The sequence below is a fragment of the Panicum hallii genome, chromosome 3, assembly GCF_002211085.1.
Source record: "Panicum hallii strain FIL2 chromosome 3, PHallii_v3.1, whole genome shotgun sequence".
NCBI classification, from domain to species: Eukaryota; Viridiplantae; Streptophyta; class Magnoliopsida; order Poales; family Poaceae; genus Panicum; species Panicum hallii.
The window spans coordinates 4,834,293-4,856,124 of NC_038044.1; the positions used below are offsets into that span (position 1 = coordinate 4,834,293).

Sequence of the window (21,832 nt, forward strand, 5' to 3'; positions counted from 1 at the left end):
TTAGACAATAAATTTGCGAGCTTCATTGAACATTTATATAGAGGAACAACAAACAGTTCATGGACACCATTTTGCAAACTAGGTAGGAGGACTGCTCAATCAAAGTAGCAGCACACAATGTACCAAACCATTTACACGGATACGAATAACACTCGTACAAAGCCTTGACCACAATCGAATAGAGGTTTGGTCCATAGACGATTTTGCGAAACTAACATAACAGACATGGAGTTCTTTACTCGCGTAACAGCAAACCATGTAGTACAGACCATAAGGCAGAATTCGTCTTAAAACAGTTAGACTTTTTGGTTTTCATAAAGGGCCCTACAGTCATTGGATCTCCCTCTTGCTCTGGACTGTAGGAGCAACCATTCTAGTTGCGGTTCTTGGACTTATCAGCTGCCCTTGGAGCTGCAAAAGGTAAACAACCAAGAGACAAATTATTCAGGGAAGTCAGAGTAAAAATGGAAACCAAGCTTTCTAAATTAACTCTGAAGATCAAATGAAAATATCTTATTAGCAAATGACAATTATGATTCAAATTTTCAGATTTGACTACTCAATACATGTTTCTTGCCCAATGATGATGTGCACTCCAAACTGACAACGGCATCCTTGCTTGCAGCATTAATAGTGTACCAATAGGGAAACTAGGCATCTCATTGTGGATGGAGCATATTTCAAATTTTCTTTGAGAACTCAACTATATTTTAAGTATTTTGCAGTAGTTATCTACATATATGTGATTTTTACTGTAGTTCTACATTGCCTGGTTCATCCCATTATGCTGATCTTGTGAGCCTACATTTTAGCACTATGTGCGAGAAAATTGCAAATTGATTAGCCTAGAGAGCTGTCACCACTGATCCAAGGACCATGAATTATTTCGCCTCTGTAAGGAACTCCTAATAAAATATAGTATCATGTACAACCAACCACACAACCTACATGGATCATCATATCATGGACCATCCCACCATATCCACCCAACCAACTAAGATGATATGATTAGCCTGATAATACGCTAAACAGAATAGGAGTACATGCTTACCAAGTCCAATTGCATCTGAACCTTTCATGATCCTGAGCCTACGGCAAGAGTCAGCAAACATCCTGCAATTGAGTGAAAGAAAATGTGATGTCTAAATATGTGCTTAGTCGAGAAAAATGAGCCACAAAATCAGATCGTTGACTCATTTAATTTCCATTTCCCTTATTCTAAGTAGGATCAGTGTACTTACTCCCATGGCACATCGCCGACAAGCATCCAATCTCCATCCTTGTCTTCATAAGTCAGAACATATTCACCATCCTTGCGGTACTCAGATAAGCCGTCCTTGCCTGATATGGCATTACACCCATACTAACCTGTAAGACCAATAAAAAGAAAAACAGAAGAGAACCTCTTCTTGTACTAAAATTTCTACTGAAAAGACTTGGACCTTATATTCGTTTCATGATTCTAACAAAGTGAGGAAATCTAATGAGACATACATATTGGATCATAGATCTCCAAATTTCAGAAATATATAAGAGATGTCACTCTAATAGTATTTAGTAGCTTTCTGGACCAATACTCAGGACTAAAAGATATCCTCGAATAATGATATACATGGAGCAAAAATTTATTCTGCCTTAGAAGAAATAATATCTTTCTATGAAAGATGATACGGATGCAATAACTGAACAATCAGCAAGGTATCTTTTAGAGAGGAATAAATAGTTCGCCAAAGAATGCAAAACCAAACTTCGCACGGAATTGTCTGTTATCCTAAAACTACTCAAAATAACAGTAAGCTGAAACTACTGCCTATCATTAGAACCAAGCATGTTTTTTAAGGCTTCTACGATGTGCTTCCAAAACTATCCACATCAAAATGAAACACAATTACATACTGAATACGCCTAATAAAAGTGGAGAATAACCCGAGACATCTCACCATTACTAAAGCCACTGAACATCTTCTCAAGTGCAGTGGAGAGATCCTTATAGTTCTTGTATGTCTTGAGGTCAATCTTCCTGAGGTATGGGGCGCCATCCATGCTGACCTTCACGTAGAGGAACCCCTGGCCCTGCTTGGCCTCAGCATCCTCCTTGCTGCCCTTCTGCTGGGTAGTAGCCATCGTGTTCTTGCGGTAGCTGCGGATTGGTGGCCATCCCACCACCTGAGCCCTGCACAGCACGCCAGGAGTGTTGTTGCTCAATAATAATTTTTACAACCACGCAAGCAAGAGGCAGATCACGATAATTTTAGGATGAGCTTGAAAAAAAAATCTGAGCATGGTAATGGCAGATCAAAAATGTTGTGGAGAAAAACCGGCAAAAAAAACAAAGCAGGGAGAGCAGAGAAAGGGTTGACGAGCTTGAGCAAACGAGAGAAGTGAAAATACAGGAAAAGCTCAAGATAAATCGAAAAGGGGGCATTTTGTAAAGTAGAAAATTTGAGGAAAAGTGGAAATTTAAAAGAACATCACAAAGCTGCAGCTTTAGTTTCCCTCCTCTAGGCCCCAAGACAAACCGAAATTCCAACCAAACGAAGAGGCCAAACAAATAGAAACCATGAAGCCACGGAGATCCCCATGACATACAGTTCAGCCGTTTTCCCCCTCAATTTACCCTTTTGGTTCCCTGAAAGGCACAGAATTTCCAAATAAAATTTTGGTTTACAGAACCTACAAATGCCCTAATAAACTACAAAACCCAGCAAGATTTCGCAAATAACACAAAAGGCTTTCTCCCAAACAAGCGGGAACAAAAAAGAATCAGAATTCGCCGACCACTCGCTGCGGCAGTCCCAAGAACCAAGGAGAAACGTCGAAGAACGCCCTCGCAGAGCCCCAACAATTCCCTTTTTTGTTCGGGGCAGCAAAACCCCAAGATCCAGTTCCACAATCCACCTACTTGGCGGCCGGCTGCGGGGTCGCTGCCACCTTCTTGTCGTCCTCCTCCTCGTCCGCCACCTTCTTGCCCTTGCCTGAGGCGGCGGGCGGCGACGGCGGCGGCACCTCGTCGGAGAACCCGCGCTTGGCGCCCTTGGCTGGGAGCAGGTCCAGGGTGGTCGCGGTGGCAGCCGCGACGCGGCGGTCCGGCGACTCGGACCCCGGCAGGCCGAGGCGGAGCTCGGTGCCCTTCAGGTCGTCGGCGGCATCTACGGCGGCGGCGGCGGCCGGCGGCGGCGAGAGGCCTATGTAGTCGAGCTCGAGTGGGGGCGACATGGGGAGCAGCAGGACATGAACCGGAGGGTGGGGGAGGTGAGGAGTGGCTGTTTCCGTGTGTGGGGAGTGGGGGGGAGAGAGAGAGGAAGGAGAGAGAGTGGAGTGGGGGGAGTGGTTTGTTTGAGGTGAAGCTTCCCTTCTTCCCTCCGTTGAAGTGGCTTGGTTCGCTCCACTTTGGTTAGTGTAATCTCTGTATTACAGTTGTAGTTAACAACATCAACAAAAGAAAGCTGGAAATGGAAGCTTATATTGGTTATATTATTAGTAGACAGGGAGCATGTGTCTAAGAATTACAATTTTAATTTAATTACATTCTCTCTTGTTTATGGACATCTCGACAATTGTTTTACTATTTTAGCACTCCAAGAATGGACTAAGGATTAGGTTGCACTTACTTGCCTATGTTTGATTCCTCACAGGCTTTTTTATTAAAACTAAGTCAAGAAGATGTTTCTTTGTTTGGTCTAGTTTTTTTTCTCGAACGCGCAGAAGAGTTGCGCAAAAAGGGGAGAAAAGAACCCCGAGTCTAGTTGTTTTTAGAAAGTAAGTACCAACCAGTGCAATGCATTATCTGTTACAAGCTATTTATATAATTTTGCATCTATTTTCACTATTGTTTCTTTTCCTTGCTCTCACCTTTTACCCATCAAACCGTATATGGATCCTCTTACCTATATAGGCATTTTCAATTTTGACCTAGCCTTAAGGCAACAACCATGACCGGTTTGCTCTAAGAAAGAAAATAATAATCTATAAGGTTGCACCATTGCAAACCAGATCCTTTTATTTATAGATTGACGATAATATTTTTTCTCTCTCTTTTGCAGTTTTGCCATCCGAAGAATGTACTAACTATTACTCTTGCGGTTTTCGAAGAAATTATTGGTCATCTAAGCTTTTATCTCGTAGATCATGCATGTCTCCATGTCGATGTCCTAAGTGATATATATTTTGAATCAGATCAGGTAGGTTAAGTTGCACCTAATAACCTAGGTTTGATTTCTCACAAGCTTCTTTAAGGGGGGAAAACCAAGAGGAGTGTATCCTCATGGAATAATTCTTCCAATGAAGTACCAAGTATCTGCCAACTAATGTGATGTGTCACCCATTAGGAGCCATATTCACCCTTGCACTATCATGCCAGCTTCTACTTACCCATGAAACCACCGTCCACATGGGACCTCTTCTACATATAGGCTTCCTCCCTTCTAAGCTTGTCTTGAGAGCACAAATATGGCAGCTACACTCTACGTCTATACACCAAACGAGCTACAAGGACCTGCAAGGTCACACCATTGCAACCAGCAGGCATGTCCAGAGCGGGTGGGCATAGTACCACCCTTTTTTTTTAATTCGGGACTGCTGTTAGCTAGCACCACATTGCCAGACTAGAACCATGCATTTTGTGTAGCATCAAATAAAGCCTCGTGCCAGTCACCCCGAGCTAGCTCCACCATGCATGTTTCGAGGCTCGATGGGCCATATATTTTTGTTGCTGAACTTCGCCGTACCCTTGAGCTCGATCTGCAGTGGATGCAGGTATTTGTAGGGAAGAGACAAGAGCAGCTGACAAGGAGGAGTGCAGCAGGGGCGGAGCCAGGGGGGGGGGGGGGGGGCAGAGCTGCTGCACCAATAGAGATATGGGAACGAATAGAGAGAAAAAAGATGGATGGAAGGAAGAAAAATGGAGGTACAGAGGAGAAAGAAGGAGCTCAGCCCCCCGCCGCCCCCCCTCCCCCCCCCCCCCCAAAAAAAATGAATTTCTGCATCCGCCACTGAGTGCAGTGCCCAAAAGAGTTCAATATGTATCACGTCTTGTTAACTAGGCATGCCGGCTTGTTAACTCGATATCTGTATGTATGAAAACGAGTTGCTCCGAGAAGCTGCATGCATATACTCCAACACTCCATGCCTGGCCAGTAGCATGGTAGGGGTAAAAGAGTGCTGGTGCTTTTTGGAGCCTACACCAGCAGTCGATGCAAACATTTGGGAGGAGAAGCTGGCAGAGCAAAGCAAAGGAAAGCACACAGCTGACGACGGGTTTGGAGCACAAGGGCGTGCACTTTTTCAGTACTTTGTTGCTGCTTCTTCTTCTTCCTCATGCCCTGTATGTACGTGCCGTGTGCCAAGCATGCCTGCTGCTGCTGCCTGTCCACAGTCCGCACGCGTGCGTGTGAGCGTGTGACATGTCTACCGGCATGATTCCCCGATTAAACAATGCAAAGGGAAGATTCTGTGCCTCCTTTTAGCATTGATGGTCGGCGCCGGCGGTAGTACTGAAATATTTTTTCATTGTTTAAGGACGAAGAAATAGCTAGAGAAACAACTTTCTATGTATTTGCATTACTAAAAGTCTAAAAACAGCCTGGAAGTTGTTTGACATTCCAGCCATGCATGAGTTCCATAACCCCTCATCTTTGTTTATCCAACTCCATGTCCGTCACACTTTCATTCGGTAGCTGCTGCTGGAGACACAGACGGGGAGAAAGTTGTCTACGGTCTACTACGCGACTGCAGTTGTGCGTGCCAAAAGGACCAAAAAAAAAAAGAAAAGGGAAAAGCAGAGAAGCCTATATAGACGATGGAGCTGCAGAATATTCCGGCTCTTGATCGATCTTCCACCAGTGGCAAGCAGCAGTAGCAGCAGCAGTAGGTTCTACTCCTACTTGTGTACTAGTACCTGCAGAGCGTGTGGTGCTCCTCCATTCGCCGAGCGAGCTGGTGCCAGTGTACGTTCTCCCTGCCATCGTGTCGCCTCACCGGGGCGCATCTCGTATCTAGTAGTAGTGTACACAATGGATCTCGGCGCGTACGTGTCAAGAGACATTGCACGCACGCGTATAGGGCCAGGCAAGCCCAACCACCTGCACGCGCGGCGCCGCCGGCGAGCGAGGCGAGGCGGCCGGTCGTCGTCATCGTCGCCGCCGTCGTGGCACGCCGGGGCGGAGGTGGTGGTGGGGAGATTATAAAGCTTGGGAGGGAGGGGAGCTGCCTGCCTGCGGAAAAGGACGGCGACGGGTACGCGTGGCGTGTCGGGCGCGGCGGCGACAGGGCCCCGACCGAGGGATCCGCCCGATGGCGACGCGCCCTACCTACGTACGGCGCCGCGCGCCCGCGCCTCCTGCTGGCTGCTGCTCTCGCCTCTCGCTCTGCCTCAGTGCCTCCCTCCCACGGTCCACGTACAGTACGCCTACGAGACTGATTTCCCTATGTACTGTACCTGTAGATCATCAGTTCATCACTAGAAAGTTCACAGGCGCATGCATGTTATCTGAATCCAGAATCCCGCTAAGGCCGACTAGGATTAGGGCTCGTGGTTGAATCGCTGCTGCGATTAGTTCCACCCAAAAAAAATCCAAATCCTAGCGGCACTGATGATCAGGTACGGTACTATTTGAATCTTTGAGAGACGAGACCCAGCTCTATCTAAGCTCTGTTCTGTCAGGTTTCAGGATACGGATGAATGCATGCATCAATATAATTGAATTCTAGGACGCGCAGCGAAACTTTGGTCCTGCAGTTGGCACTGCAACTGCAAACCGTCGCCCTCCTTCCAGCTGGCTGCTGCCCACTCTAAAAGAAAGGGTGGGGGTCCAGCAGATAGCCATCGCTCTGACTCTGATCCTAACCTACAGAAGCTGCAAAAATCTCAAGGAAACAAACCTACTGCACACAACGCAAGCGTTCACCTCATCCATTGGACTCGGAGAACACCTCAACGGCTCAACCAAGCACGGGTTGCCCCAGAGTTCATGGCGTAAACTAACATCGACAGATTCAGCGATCGATCGCACATTCCAATTCATGCCTTTCAGTCTGGTTCACTGGTTCAGAGGTTGACGAAAGCAATCGGACCATGCCATTTTTAAATATGAGGATGATTAATGCCATACGATGTGACTGATGCTAAAACATATAAATATGAGATAACATGACATGTGATCATGATCTAGAGAAAACAGATCATACACAAGGCTCAATAAAAAAAAACTTGGTTTCAGCAACAGCAATAGTAGGTTCCTCTGTTCGAAAGGAAAAGGACCTGCCTTTTTCAGCATGTCTAATCCTCTTCATCAGCAGCAAAATGTCGGTGAGGGCATCTACTAATAGGAAATCTAATTTCAATTCAATGTTCACAATGGACACATGTTTCAACCGACCTCTAGCTTTAGAGACGGTAAAAAGCTAAAGTTCCTCCAAAAGAGCACTTGATCCAGTCTTCAGCTATATATTATTTTCAAAAATGATGACTAAACTTTCAGAGAAACTCAGTGTATATCAATGCAACCAGAAGTAGTGGGCAGATGATCGACAGAAAATATTATATTCCGACTACAAATACAGGGAGAAATTATTGTGACGGGACTCGAATATTTGTAGGCCATCAACTCATCCAGGAGATGAGCTAGCTAGTGTGTTGCAGGTAGTGGAGAAGTTTCTGCTCAAGGCAGGAAAGCACTGAACAAAAGGAAAAAAAACTGAGAGCTATGTAATGAAAAGGAAAAAAAGAGAAAGAAAAAAGATCTGATTGTACATGTACTTTGATTGACAAGCAATAAAATTTGCACCACAATGGTGTGCCCCCACCCTATGAGCCTAGGTTCCAACAAGCCCGGGTCGTCACCGTTAAATATGAACAAGTGGCGAGGCATCTGCTATCTAGACGAAGAGTGATCTAGAGTGGAATTATTTGATGGGATGTGAGTGAAAATCTGAATTTGAGATCTGCAATTAAAAGATCTAAACAGAAAGACAACGGAGAAGTCAAATCCTAATGTATGTTTTTTTCGAAAGAAAAATCCTAATTTACAAAACTCTATCTGAAAATAGAGGAAAGAAAAAGATCTGGACGGTTTTATAGCTAGTGTGCGTCAGATTCCAGGGGTGTCAAGACGAGTGACTTTCAGATGGCTACGAAGAAGCGCAGATCAGAGTGTCTGTGCTCTCATTGACGTGCGCCGGCCAGAACAGCACCGGTCACAACACGTGGCGGGGGGCTCACCTGAGAAGATCCTCCTCCCGTACCCCTCGCCCTACCGGCCGGGCGGCACGGCAGTGACAACCCCGCCGACACAAGCAGACAGCGAGGCCATGGCCCCTCCGGCGACAACCTGTTCCCGGCGAAAACCCTGATCGATCACAACCCCAACGCAAGCAAGCAAGCTGGCCAGTGGCACGCCCGTCACGGTCGCCGTCGTCACTCACCTCCCCTCCACACCATTACCAGTGCCTTTCGCGGCGGCTCACCGAGCCCCGGCTCGTTCGGGGAAGCCTCTCCTGGGCTCGCCGCCACCGGCCAACCTCGTGCGCCGTGTCGCGGCACGGACGAGCACGAACTTTTCCCGGCTACCAACGGAGCGCGGCTCATACCGGGGAAATGCGTCGGCACCGGGCTCTCGTCACGGCGGCGGCTCTCCTTGTGCCGGTGCTTGACACATTCCGGGCGGGCACGGCGAGTGAGCTCCGTCAGCCAGGCAGCTGCCGCGGGTGCCTGTCGACACCCCAGTTCGCTCGCCACACCACGGTGCCGGTCCAGAGCTCCATCAGGCGAAAAGGGGGGGCCTCTCACATCGTACTACGCCGCTTCACTTTGTGCTAGTGCACCCGGCACCTGGGGTACTTGCGACTCTGAAAGGGAAGCCCTGGTAAAGCGGCCACCATAGCTGATGCAGAACGCTTCAGACCCTAAGGTTCTAGCTGAGCCTCCAAAGTGAAAGATGCGAGGATTTGACAGAATCACCGGTGCAAAGCGCGGGATCGGGTCATATCAGTTGCGATAACCGTCAGTTATGGCGGTCAATTATCGGCTCGACCGAGGAGGATAACCCGGTGAAAGTGTGGAAGCGAAGTAGGGTTTGAGGTAAGCGGCATCCGACCTCGCCACAAAAGCATGGGCACGCCATTGATCAGGAGTTGAGCAAGTGCAGGAGGAAAAGAATGAAGCACCAGGAGGAAGAAAAGCAGAGCCCCAAAGGGTGGACATGACCCGTCCTGCTGCCTGCCGCTGCTGAGAACTCGACCTCCATCATCTACCCGCAATTGCTTCGGCCAGAAAAGCCGTCGCTTTACCTCATCTCTCCCGATCATGGCAGACATCTCCCATCTCACCCTGCCACCATGTGCCCGGGCGACGAGCTCCATCATCGGCAGCATACCACATTACCATGAGTCCCATGACTAGAGCTCACGACCACAACCAGCCTACCACCACGGAAAGCCACACCTTGGAATTCAGCACGGACAATCTGAACATCTGAAAGCCCTACTTCCAGCCTAGGTTGGTTGCAAAAGGTGATGCGCATGAGGGACCTGAGACAAGCTTGACGTGCTTGCGTGACACACTGACGAACTCAGGGGCAGGAACAACTCTGCCAACACTTTAAAGCATAAAAGATCCAGAGTGTGGCAGAAAATTAATAATATGCAGCGGTGCACCATCTAGGTATTTCAAAAGAAAGCACATTATTAAGAGAATACTACAAATCTTCAAAAAAAAACTGACTTTTTTTCGCTAGTTAGTAGCTACCATAACATACATGAAAGATCTGACCGTAGCAACAGCAATACTGTGGACCTACAGAACCTTCTGAACAAGTTATGTCTTACGGAATGAAGCGTTGGGCGGCAACTGCAACAAAGAGCATCTTGTAGCCCAGCCAATCACAGGCTAGCAACAAAAGTAATGACAAGACAAGGGAAGAGCAATCCGGTTCTATCAAGAAAGGTATAGTGATTGAAACATGACAAGCTCGTTAAGCTACAAGAGAAACGGAAACCCACTGTCAACAACAATAACTACAATCCGCTAGAGTCTGATTGCAGTGGTACATCTTACACATTATAAGCCATCCATGCGCACCATCTGCGCTCTTGCTAATTTTTTCATGTCATGTCCGAAATTTATAATTGCACAAGTGGCTTTTCCTATAAGGCTTCAGCAGTGTGTCAATTCACAGCAGGTAGGCCTTGTTGTCAAACGGTTACATAAATAAAGGCCTAGTCAAAAGTGAAACGAACCCTAGCACTAGAGATGAAAAGGTGGAGGAAAAGGAAGCTGACTAGGGCCCAAAATTTCATCGCATCAGAATGTTGGGGCCTCACTCACCTCCACTTGTCTCTCAACTCCTTTTTCTCGGACCAAATCCAAGTAACAATAATGGCAGCAACCAAGACCGCAATTGTGATTAGAAGAAGCGCATAGCTGAATTCGTCAGTGAGGGAATCATAGGTTCTTGACGGAGCAAGCTGGGTGTAGAACAGATCAACGCCGTACGTGAAAACAAGAGTAGTGGACTCCAACTTTGCAGGAATAGAAACAATTCCTCGCAGGGCTTCCACTTGATGAGAGTGTGTCACAAAGGACTGAAATGTAAACAATTAGAAAAGTGTGAATCACCCATTAGCACAAGGTAAATCAGATATACGTAAATTGAATGAATGTCATCTCATGAATGTGACTGATGTCAGCAGAACGCCTCAAACATTGAACAAAAAGTAAGTTATTTGTTATTCCACTTCATACATTTAAGATATGTCAAAGTTTTACTTGATAATTTGATACCCAATAAATTGGGCCCTTAGGTGTATTTGAGGTATTTCTTTTAGTTCCGAGATTGTTTCTTCAAGGGCTGAGTCATCCCTATTAAACGGGGCAGCATTGTATCCACCACAAGTCAAAGAAAGAATTACTCTATCGTCTCCCTAGTATTCTCTCATCCCCAACCTTTTCTTATTTCCTGCTTCCAATGCCCTAATCTTCGGGACATGCTGTCTGACCTTATATAAATAACCACTGTGCAATAAGTTTCACAAAAACTCGTTGTACTATATGAATTTACAAGCATTTATTTTTGCTATCCACTATTCATGCTAGATATCTGGGAAATAGTCAGGAAATGTGTAAGGAGTTTAGTCATGGAACTATCCCAGACCCAACCTAAAGAATGTGCAGACAACTTGAACAGATATATTGGCCAAGTACAATAAAATAGTTCTGTTGAAGCTAATGGTCCTAGCTATTAAATTACAGAATAAAACACTGAAGAATTGGATAAATTAATAAGCTATTCGAAACAAGCTTACAAGCACCGTAAGTCAGATATGCAACTTGCGTCATAGTTATTAAAGTGTTAAAAACATATTCTGCCACTTTAATAATATCAACAACAATGAACAGAATCCTAACTGTATTCAAGCTTCTAGCTTCAGTTGGAACTCTTTGTACAATTATAAATTACAGGATATTATTTCTGGAACCAAACTCACATTGGCCTATTCTACATCAAGAAATATCAGCACTTTTTTTTCAGAAAAGGTCCGTCTGGTCCATAGCAGCCCTCGACGATATGGTATCTTGCCTAATATTGCTATTTCTTAGAAAACAGCAAAAAAAATACCAAATACAAAGAGACTCACCAGAACCTTAAACAAAACATCATAATTTGCCAAAACCGAAGCAGAACTCGTGTATTCTATGGAAGCCCTCAGATGTAACCAAACAGTAGTACTCTCAAGCCAAAAATATGGTGATAAACTGAGAACAGCCTGTACTTGACTACTTAGTCTTAATAAGATAGTAACACCTATTGACGATTCCTCCCACACAAGGCCAATGCAAACATGTCCATCCTAATTAAATATTGTATGAGGCAGGTGTATTGATCATCAAGACCAAAACAATACCTGGGGAATTATTGGCAAAGAATCTGTTAATGGTATAATGCCCTCTTCTTTCTCTTGTTGTGTGGGATTCGCTGAACGACGTGGATCGAGGTAGCGCTTATCAAGTGCCAAAACCTGCAGTAAGTTTGAGAAGAATGTCATTCTAGCATTCTTTATGCGTATAAATGACAATTAACCCTCCATCTCAAGTAATCTAACACATTGCACCCTATTTACATCCAGCATAATATTAACCAAACAAATAGGTCCCGCTAATCTTCAATGAGCTCCTAGCTTGAATACCAAGCTTGAGCATACAAGTGGAGGTGGAGTTATGTTGGAACAAACCCAGATTTCTATGTCACTGCTACCTCAAAGAGCTCCTGTTAAGGGACTAAACTACTATTATCAAAGACTTAGAGGTAATCATCAAACAAGGACTAGATAGTTCATTTCACTAATGCATAGCATTCTGACATGTTATTCAATTCAGCTAAATACACAGTCTCATAGGAAAAAGCTCCACCTTACGGAACCAACAAGAATGAATAATACTCCAGTGCGCTGGACATGCAGCAAAGACATGTTAAAATGCTGGTTGAATTGCTATGGAGCCAGAGACTGGGAATTTCCTATGCATTTCACACTCTACACTCAAGCCTACACTACTCTAACAAAACCTAAGTTTTATTGAATTAATAGTATCAGATCAGAAATATTAATAAAATTATAAAACATTTTCAAATAAAATTGAATCTGCTCGCAATGGTAATTTCTATGTTCTTAGTTATCCTTTAAAAAAATGCTATTAGTTCATCTTCATTTACAAATTTTAAACAAAAAGGCGACACAACATACAGAGCGACTCAGCGAATAAAAGAAATAGTAGCACATGTTACACTGCTCTATTATACAATAGAAAAGTAAACATTAAAGAAGTGACAACAGACCTGGTCGCTAATCGTGCCAATCAGCAGCTGCTTGGAAGTAATCCCCTTAGCTGTTTGTGTAACTGCCATAGCTTTTACTGAATGGGTAAAAAAGTATGACTGGGATTTTACCACCACCTCAGGACGGGCATAAGATGTGATTGGTGCTGAAAGATTATGCTTCCCAAGTATGAGCTTCATGACATCTTTATTGTCCTGTGTAAAAGACTCAGTGCTGTTAATACTATAACCATCATCATAACAAAAAAATCAGCTCAAATAATTAAGACCACATATTCATACCGCTCTAGATTGATCATATATCTCAATCACTGCCATTTCAAATCTGTGAGCTCGGAGATTAAAATAATGATAGACAACCCAGTTCTCGCTTAAAACCTTGAAAACAAAGCATCAATCATGTTAGTACTTAATAAAGCAGAGAACCTTTTAAAATCAGAAGAGAATAAATCCACAAAACCTTCCAGAATTCGTTGCTTTGTTGTGATTGTGCGTGTTTCAAAACTCAAGTATCCCAAGTAAGCCAGTTTGGTAGCACCAATTAAAGGGCCATCACACGAAAACAGAGACTGGAAGCGCGAGTGGCAAAAGGCTAAACAATACAGATGTACTTACTGCATGTACAGGGCCTTGTGCACCATGATGAGTCACACGATGCAGTACGCGACCCGTGACTGCATCAATAAGATATGCAACAAGCAAGGCTTCTTCAGGCAGCGCAGATCCAATATCACCAGCAGCTTTAGGAGACACAGTAGCAACAAAAACTAAATTCTTTGATAAATACTTGTACATTACATCATGATCACCAATTGTCTTAGCTTGTGTATGAACAACCTTCAAATAAGAAAAGGAAACAAAAAAAATATGATCATTATAATTAGTTTTAGCAAAAAGATGTTATAAAAATATTCCATGAATAAAAGCAACAGAGGAAATGAGCAGACCTCATTCATCTTTCGTGTTTCAGAGATAGCAATCCTTTCAGAATCAGATGGAAAAATGATTGACCATAACTCCTTCGTACTGAAGCAGTACTCATCACCTTCGATATTACATGACTTCTGTAATGAATATCCTCTAATAACATTCGTCAAAATATCTACAGAATAGAAATACAGGTTTGGCATTTCATGAAGAAATACGTCAAGGGCATCCGGAGATTTTGGATACAAGTGAGCATTGGAATTGGAGTCAACAATCAGATGAAGTCGCTGCTCAGATAAATCCTTCAGTGTCAAGGGGATAATTTGAACAACAGAATGGTCAAGCCTCATAGCATTCAGTTCTTCTCCAGAATATGAATCAAGAATAGAGAAGACACCAGGTGCAGAAGATTCTGCTCCAGATTTGCCAACAACAAGTACCGATGGGTTCTCACGCATTACACTGTGATGTGGGACCTGCCATTGGTATATCCTTAAGGCAGAAGGCATTACACCAAATCTGGAGGCACGAAGGGATGGCAGCAAATTTGACCAGATAATGCGTCCATCTCCAGTGTGCAGGGCTATCACTTTGCCAGCCTTTGTCAGTACAATAAGGAGTTTACGAAATCCATTATGATCTCTTGTCATCTTATTTTTCTCAGAGCTTTTGAGTCTCAGTGCTTGGATTGCAGCGACTTCATCAGCATTTGCAAGCATTAGAGTTCCTTTGAGTTTAAGCATGTGTCCCTATGTAAGAACCAAGAAAAAGTATCATAAGCTAATTTTGAGAAGAAAATCCAAGAAGATGTCAGTGTCATATGCAGGAGCACATGCACGAGTACCATCTTATCACCACATGAGAACAATAAAAAAATATGCATCAACACCAACCAATTTCTTAACATGTTCTAAATTAGATAAAGAAACTTGTGCGCAAACATACAAAAGCAAGTCACTAAATTCTAGAGAATTTGAATAGGATCTTAAATTCACCATAAACTTGGGGGCTTTAAATTTTCTAGCAGATTTTCTGAAATGTCACTTATCTGAAGCATTTCCTAAAAACTAAATAATAAACAAATAAATAGCAGTTTCTGTGGGTCACCTTAAGCCACTCAAAGAGATTGTGTTCCACATCTGCAACTGAGACGCCATCCTTCTCAACAGGCAATTCTGATGTCGTTACATCAACAATTGAAGCAAGCCCATCCTCTCTGCTCCAAACAACCTCGCCTTGTTGAATTAATAAGAGTGAATGATCTTCCATTACAACCAAAGCTCGAAAACCATGAGATTTGTCAGTTCGGATATAACTATTCAAGAAGACCTTCTCAACATTGCCCCGATGTTGATCTATATTGACCTTTTCTCTAATCATTGCACTGCTTGCATCACTTGTAAATTTCACAACAAATTCAATTTGGGACCCCATATGTTGGACGATAGCAAAAGCTTCGTCTTTTTCTGCAATTGTTAGGGCGTCACTCAATGCAGCTGGTTGGTCAAATCTCTGAACTACTTCCAACCCATCAGTATTTTTGAGTTTTAGGAGGGAAACAGTAGAAGGTGTTTGCAAAGCTATGACACCATTGGACAAAGATTGAAGTTTGAATGTTCCAGATAAGTCTTGAACAAGATCTGAAACATGCACCTTGTTGTAGCTAATTCTCCCACTAGTAAACTCAATAAGAAACAGACTTGACCTCGCCTTATTTAATGCTACCAAGACATTATCAGAACCAAGTACTATTTCACCAGATAATTCACCAGGGAATGACTCTTGGATATCCTTTAATACCTCTCCAGTTTTAGCACTCAAGTGATACAAAGCTAGCTTCGAGGAACCAGCAATTCCTACAGCGTATACAATACCATTCTCAGGCGACTGGAGAACCTGCTTGATTTCTATGCTGCAGGAGGTTAAAGTTAGGTTAGTACAGTATTCCCAATGTGGCAATGTCCTCAAAAAGAAAAGAGGCAGAATAGTACATACCCATCAAGAGAAAACTCCTTTTCCCATGAAATTGATCCATCAATGCTTGATACAGCATAAATCCATCGTCCAGCCGAAACTAAAACCAAATTATCCTTTGCCACTTTATTGTTTGACTGCAAAGAGTAGAGGTATGTCACTCAAGAGAAGTGCAACAGGAAAATAAATTGAATTATCAACTTTTGATTTCTCAGATGATGGAAAATGCATTGCCCACACAGACCATAACATGCAGCTGTGGGTTTGATGCTGTAGAAGTTTGAAGGTTAGTCTCCCAGATCATCTGTCCATCTGGAAGATTCCATGCCCTCAATATAGTTCCTCCCGAAGAAAGAGTTAGAACATCTGACAGGACATGCCAAAAATCAGATTGCACAGAACAATTTATGTAGCATACAACAGAAAATTAGTGAAGTAAACATATCAGATGAACTAAAAAAATGAAAAAAGAACTAACAAAAAGGTGAACTACCTCCCATTAACAAATCTTAAAAATCGTAAGTTCTTTCATAATCAGCGTTATTTAGTAACAGAAAGAATCAGAAGTATATGTTGATTACAGAAGGGATAGCAACAGAAGGGCAAAATCTGCATGTATCAAACAAGCAAAAATTTCCTGGCCACAACGCTAATGGCATCTCTTGACTCTACAAGTTTATTAATCATCCAGGAGTGGAAGAAACAAGGAATCCCATCAAGAGTGGAAGAAACCCAGTAGAGTCAAACAAACAGACAGTAGTAAAACGAGAAATCTTCTCAAGAGCAAATCTCCAAAGGGAAACAAACATTAGACTCACATTTTCCAAGTGATAGACTAAGCTGATCCAAGGGGTCATTCTTGTCAATGACATGTCGCCAAACTGCATCACATAAAATCCACAAATATTAAGGAAAGGATTACAAAACGCATGCAAAATATTTGCACGCAGCATCCATGAACCGACAGTTTTGATTTCTGAATGTAGGACCAGGAAAACTCACATATATCTCCTGAACGAAGATCAAGAGAAGAGATCACATTTTCCTCTGTCAAGACCACAACACGCCTCCTTCCACTCTTCTGGCTATGGTAAACTGCTTGCTTTACTTTTCCAATGTACTTCTGATGCCTGCAAAGAACATCAAAACATTAAAATGGTTCTATTGGATTTTTCTGAGAGACTACATATAGCTAGCTACATATCAAATGGTTTTAGGAGGTGCAGCAGGAGTGTTCACCTAAACACTGAACAGTCACTCATCAATTGTTTAGCCAATTATCAGATAAAGCAGCCAATTAGATGGGCTAAAGGGTCAATTAAACGGCTATACAGATGATTAAACGGGAATGGCTGACCACTGTGTAGCATTTAAATGGTGTTTCAGCAGGCTAAACAGTCATTTAGGTGAACAGCAGCAGCTAGCAATAACTGATTCCACATCAAAACGGTGAACTCTAATGCAGCTTACTAAAGCGTAAAGTCTCAGATGTAGAATTACACAAAACCAGAGCATGCATGATGAAATAAACATAGGCTTCTCAATGTATAGCACAGCATGTTAGCAATTGTTGTAGAAAACTAAATGTCAAAGCACCCATAAACCTGGTAATAACAATCATGAACACCAAAGCAATTGAGTAAAGCCAGGACCCACTAGGTTTCCTTGATCATGTCATCCTGTGGCGTATGCTAGTACATCGGGTGGATAATCGGATGACTACTGTATGAGGAGATCCAGGAAGGCACACAGGCTAAACACTAGAGGCTCCAAGGAGTAAGATAAGTGAGACCATCAAGGAAGAACATTTAGGGAAAGAGAAATCCAAGCTTACCCCTAAATTAAGGAAACTTGACTTTGATGCAAGGAATATATTTAGAAGAAAATTGATAAAAATTATACGGTAGCTAAAGGTTCTTAGCTCCCAACTTAATCTTAACTACCTCATGCACTACAGTAACCATAAATGCAACTGCCTGCATTTCATGCATGCACAGATGGTGGACCATGTTCTGATACTCGAACTGGACAGAAACTACATTCGCTTGAAAATGAATTCGCAACAAATACATTGAATACAATTCACTAGTATCTGTGGTAAAAATCCTAACTAACCATGAAAAGCGCGCACCAGGGAAACACATCCAAACCCCTAATATTAACATTCTTCAGAAAAAACCTATAACCAAGCAAGAAACTGAAAAAAAAAATAAAGATAGCACCAAGTCATACTTAACACAATACTCCCACCAAGGGCAATCAGACCTCATCTACAAAACACAAACCTACCCAAAAGGCTCACGCAGACTGTGCTTTATTCGGATGAAGCCTGCCCATGAATCTAGCCCGGTCACAAATTTCCCGAGGAAAAACGGAGAAGCTTGCACTAAGATTGCAAAGTAGGATGCAACCACTGTACTCACTAGCTGATAGCGAAACAAACTTACTCACTAGCACGACATGCCACCAGACTCATCCGCAAACTCCACCGCTACTACAGAATTCACTTGGAAGCTCGTAAAACCACTACCTGATTCGCCAAAACCTCCCGAATCTACACTGACACCGCACGAAACTCCCCACAGCACAATTCCAATCGCGATCTGAACTAGAAGCTCGAAGCTCCGCTACGTCGCGGTGGCCCAACCGGATCTAAGCTAAGGGCGGGTCGGATCTAGGCGAGCTAGGTACGTACCAGTCCGCGAGGCCGACTTGGTCCTCGTAGATGGCTTCGGCGAGGGTGGCGAGTGAGGCGACGACGAGGAGCCCGGCGAGGAGGATGAGGAGGGGGCGGTGCGGCGGCGCCGCCATCGCGGCGGAGGAGGGGGCGGCGGAGTCGAGCTCCGATCTGACGGCGGCGGAGGTGTGGCGTCGTTTACTGCTCGGGGTTGGGGCGAGTCATCGGGGACTTGGGAGTTATGCGCTGGGGCAGGGCCAGAGGAGCGGGCCCACGTGATGCCGGCGGCTCGTGCCGGAGATCTCAAAAAAAAAGGATAAGAATTGCTATATTTGTGCTGTAAATCTAGCTGTTCAAATTGCAAGCAGTGGTTATAAAATTTGCATAGCTGGGTCACCGTCGGCAAAACATGTACTCTCTGTTTCAAATTATTATTAGTTATTTTAGTTAAAAGTTAAAACGTAATAATTTGGGACCGAGGAAATTATGTATCCAGAAAAGTTAAACAACTAATAATAGTATGCATTTGCACAGTTAGCTTATATTACACAAACATTATTTGCACCATCAATTTAGCACAATAATGATTGGCTCTTATTGCCAACAAATATGGCAATTGGATTAGTATTGTCGATGGCTCGTCGGCATGAACCAACATTCATATCTATAAGCATTGCACTGTAACAAAGTACAACCAGTTTTGGGCTGAACGTATTCGACGGTTTAAGTAGAAGTAGTAGTGTGATACCCAAATGCTTCGAGTTGGTCGAACTTTAGGAAAAACATGATGGTAAGTGAGACGATTCATCCATTTGGCCCATCAATTCAGTTGCATCCCGAGCACATGGAAACATGATGCATTTGTATTTTCAGCGGGATTAACTTGCTGTTTTTGCACCAACTGCTAGCTTGACTACAACCAACCAAATATAACGAGCAGGTGCATTTAGGTAAGTATGGTGGTTCTAGCCAGCCATCAGATGATAACTGGTTATTGACGGCGTGTTGGCAAATTTTATACTTCATACACATGATAATATGAAAAAACTACATTTTATGGGCCATGTTGATCTTAACCATGATTTCTCGGATACAGTGTTTGTATGCACATTCCATTTAGTCATTATTGTTCTTGGATCCAATACTACTTGTTAATGCCACTTGATAGTCTATTGTGGCTCTTAATTATATGTTACCATTTGTTGGAGTAACCGAAACCCTATTATATACTTTTACATCTTGGATGAATTTTCTTTTAGGCATGACCTTGTATTGTGCAATCAATTGGTTAGAGGGAGCATAAGGTGTCCTCACTCCTCATGAGTATGATATAATAGTGGCTCTAAGATACTGGTGTTTCATACACATGTATAATTTTGAATTTAAATCAAGTATAAATGATGGCCTCTAAAAGTAATTCCTTTTTCCATTTTTCTCTTCATCCTTTCATCCACATCGGTACCCAATTCATGATTTTCTTCCCTCTTGGTGAGCTAGTGGCTTGAAAAAAAATCTATCAACTGAGGTATAACAAAGAGAGGGTCTGAGTGACAATCAACCACAAAATATTCCGCTTAATAATAAGAGTTTTGTTTCCAAATTATTTTTAGCAACTAATACTTACTAAATTTTATACCCTATTTTCAAATAAAGATTTTAAGAAATTTTATAATAATTCTTAACTTATGTTTGCTGGAGAACAAATATTTAAATTATTAAAACATATATTTAAATTATTAAAACATATATTTAAATTATTAAAAACATATATTTAAATTATTAAAACTTATGAGCTTCCAATCTCGTGCAATAATTTTTCTATGATGCAGCAAAACATGAAATGCAAGTGTTTTGAAAATTAAAATACTGTTCCAAACTAAGAAAATCTTTAGATGCACATTAGTAATACTTAGGTGCAATTTATAATGAATTTAAATTGTGGGCTACTCTATAATAAATTATTTTATTAACTATTTAATCATAGTGTATGGTATTGCAGCATATAAAAACCGTAACTCTTATAGTCTTGTTGCTCCTTCCTTGATTTGTTTTCAATAAAAATAAGATAAGAGGTAAAAACAAAAACAAAAAATTCTAGAGCTCCAATACTCACTTTTCTTGAAATTAAAACCCTCATTCCAAAAATACAATGCTTTAAGAGAATTCATTGCTGAAAGCATTTCAGTTGTTTCCTTAATAACTATACTGTACACAAATCATCAATTTCTGAAAAGGCTTGAACAAAAGCAAGGAGCAGTAGTTATTAACGTTGAGATTTCAGGATGCATAATAGGAAGTTGTTACTCAATATATTGAATTACATCTTCGAGTTGAGTTGCATTAATCATAAAATTCAATCTTTTCACATGTTTGATATAACAAACACAAATCTTGCTAAATATTGTGATTACAACAAACAGTTAGTGCACAGTGACCTTTACCGTACCGATGACGAAGTTACAGAGTAGCAACAATTGAATTAAACAACAAATTAAGAAGCCAAAGTAGCTAGCATGAAATTTTCCATATAATGACCAGAATACCACAGTAAATCGGTCATAAAATGTGCAATAAAATCAAACGGCCGCCATATGTACCACAAAAGCATTATAAGAAGCATACATACAAGTAAGAAAAAACAAACAAAAAGAACAAATGCAACAATTAATATAGCACCATGTATATATCACATAAACCATATACATGGATGCAGGCAGTATATTGGCAGTGTTTGCAGGAGAGCTGCACTACCATGTGATCAATGCCTGGGACGACGCCCAAGCCTGAGCTCCAGGTCCAGCTCCCTCTCCGGCTCGCTGGACTGCTGCCGCTCCGACCCGCCCTCCGGCGTGCGCGATCCGCCGCCGATGTGCCCCTGGCGGCCGAGGCCCAGGTGCAAGTCTTGATCACGATTGGCCTCACCGAACAGGCTAAGCTCCCTGGGGCTCACGCTGCTAGGGCTCCCGCCCTCGGCGTCCAGCCTAGCTCCGGCCGCCGCCTCAGCGCCGGAGCTCACGTAGTACATGCCGAAGCTGCTGCCGGCACCGACCGGAATCGAACTCGACTGTGCCGGAGGATACGGCGATACCAAGTGGCGGTACTTGTTGTAGCACTCGACGTTCCGGGACACGGACGTTATGCCGGTGGGCGAGTCGCGGGCCGGCGGCTTCGCGCGGTCCCGGCGGTGGATGTTCATGTGGCCGCCGAGCGCCTGCGCCGTGGTGAACCCGCGCTTGCAGAAGACGCACTCGTAGTACGGCCTCGGGCTGGCAGCAGCTGGAGCCGGTGGCGACGCGGCCGCCTCCTCTCCAGCCACCTCTTCCTCTCCAGCCCCGCCTGCTGCCGCCGCCGAGTCCGGCCCGGGCGATGTCATGGCCTCGTCGCCTGACGCCGCCGCCTTGGATTCCATGTTGCTGCCGCTATCCAT

The 21,832-nt window shown here is 43.3% G+C and overlaps 3 protein-coding genes across 3 annotated transcripts; all 3 read right to left on the reverse strand.

Annotated features, from left to right (window-relative positions):
- LOC112884163 (auxin-responsive protein IAA17-like) lies at positions 1-3,340 on the reverse strand. Its single transcript, XM_025949516.1, has 5 exons — positions 2,903-3,340; positions 1,941-2,173; positions 1,242-1,341; positions 1,052-1,113; positions 1-411 (listed from the first exon to the last, which is right to left on the reverse strand). Exons 1-5 carry the CDS (start codon positions 3,214-3,216, stop codon positions 374-376), a joined length of 747 nt encoding a protein of 248 aa, XP_025805301.1. The 5' UTR covers positions 3,217-3,340; the 3' UTR covers positions 1-373.
- A 6,589-nt stretch (positions 3,341-9,929) lies between these two features.
- LOC112884827 (ER membrane protein complex subunit 1) lies at positions 9,930-18,654 on the reverse strand. The gene is made up of 12 exons (XM_025950422.1): positions 18,424-18,654; positions 16,731-16,858; positions 16,547-16,609; positions 15,973-16,094; positions 15,750-15,865; positions 14,862-15,666; positions 13,775-14,503; positions 13,443-13,664; positions 13,110-13,205; positions 12,828-13,022; positions 11,899-12,012; positions 9,930-10,578 (listed from the first exon to the last, which is right to left on the reverse strand). Exons 1-12 carry the CDS (start codon positions 18,537-18,539, stop codon positions 10,318-10,320), a joined length of 2,967 nt encoding a protein of 988 aa, XP_025806207.1. The 5' UTR covers positions 18,540-18,654; the 3' UTR covers positions 9,930-10,317.
- Positions 18,655-21,163: 2,509 nt separating this feature from the next.
- Positions 21,164-21,832, reverse strand: LOC112884551. The gene has a single exon (XM_025949961.1). The coding sequence runs from the start codon at positions 21,830-21,832 to the stop codon at positions 21,164-21,166; it is 669 nt and encodes a 222-aa protein (XP_025805746.1).

Bases quoted from the DNA above. Each gene is read 5' to 3' on its own strand.
- LOC112884163 (XM_025949516.1), bottom strand. From the start codon at position 3,216: ATGTCGCCCCCACTCGAGCTCGACTACATAGGCCTCTCGCCGCCGCCG. The intron at 1,342-1,940 runs GTGAGATGTCTC...ATGCCATATCAG, and splicing joins GTTCAGTGGCTTTAGTAATG to GCAAGGACGGCTTATCTGAG. The intron at 1,114-1,241 runs GTAAGTACACTG...ACTCAATTGCAG, and splicing joins GTCGGCGATGTGCCATGGGA to GATGTTTGCTGACTCTTGCC.
- LOC112884827 (XM_025950422.1), bottom strand. From the start codon at position 18,539: ATGGCGGCGCCGCCGCACCGCCCCCTCCTCATCCTCCTCGCCGGGCTC. The intron at 16,095-16,546 runs GTGAGTCTAATG...ATGTCCTGTCAG, and splicing joins TAGTCTATCACTTGGAAAAT to ATGTTCTAACTCTTTCTTCG. The intron at 13,023-13,109 runs GTATGAATATGT...TCTTTTACACAG, and splicing joins TATATGATCAATCTAGAGCG to GACAATAAAGATGTCATGAA.
- LOC112884551 (XM_025949961.1), bottom strand. From the start codon at position 21,832: ATGGATAGCGGCAGCAACATGGAATCCAAGGCGGCGGCGTCAGGCGAC.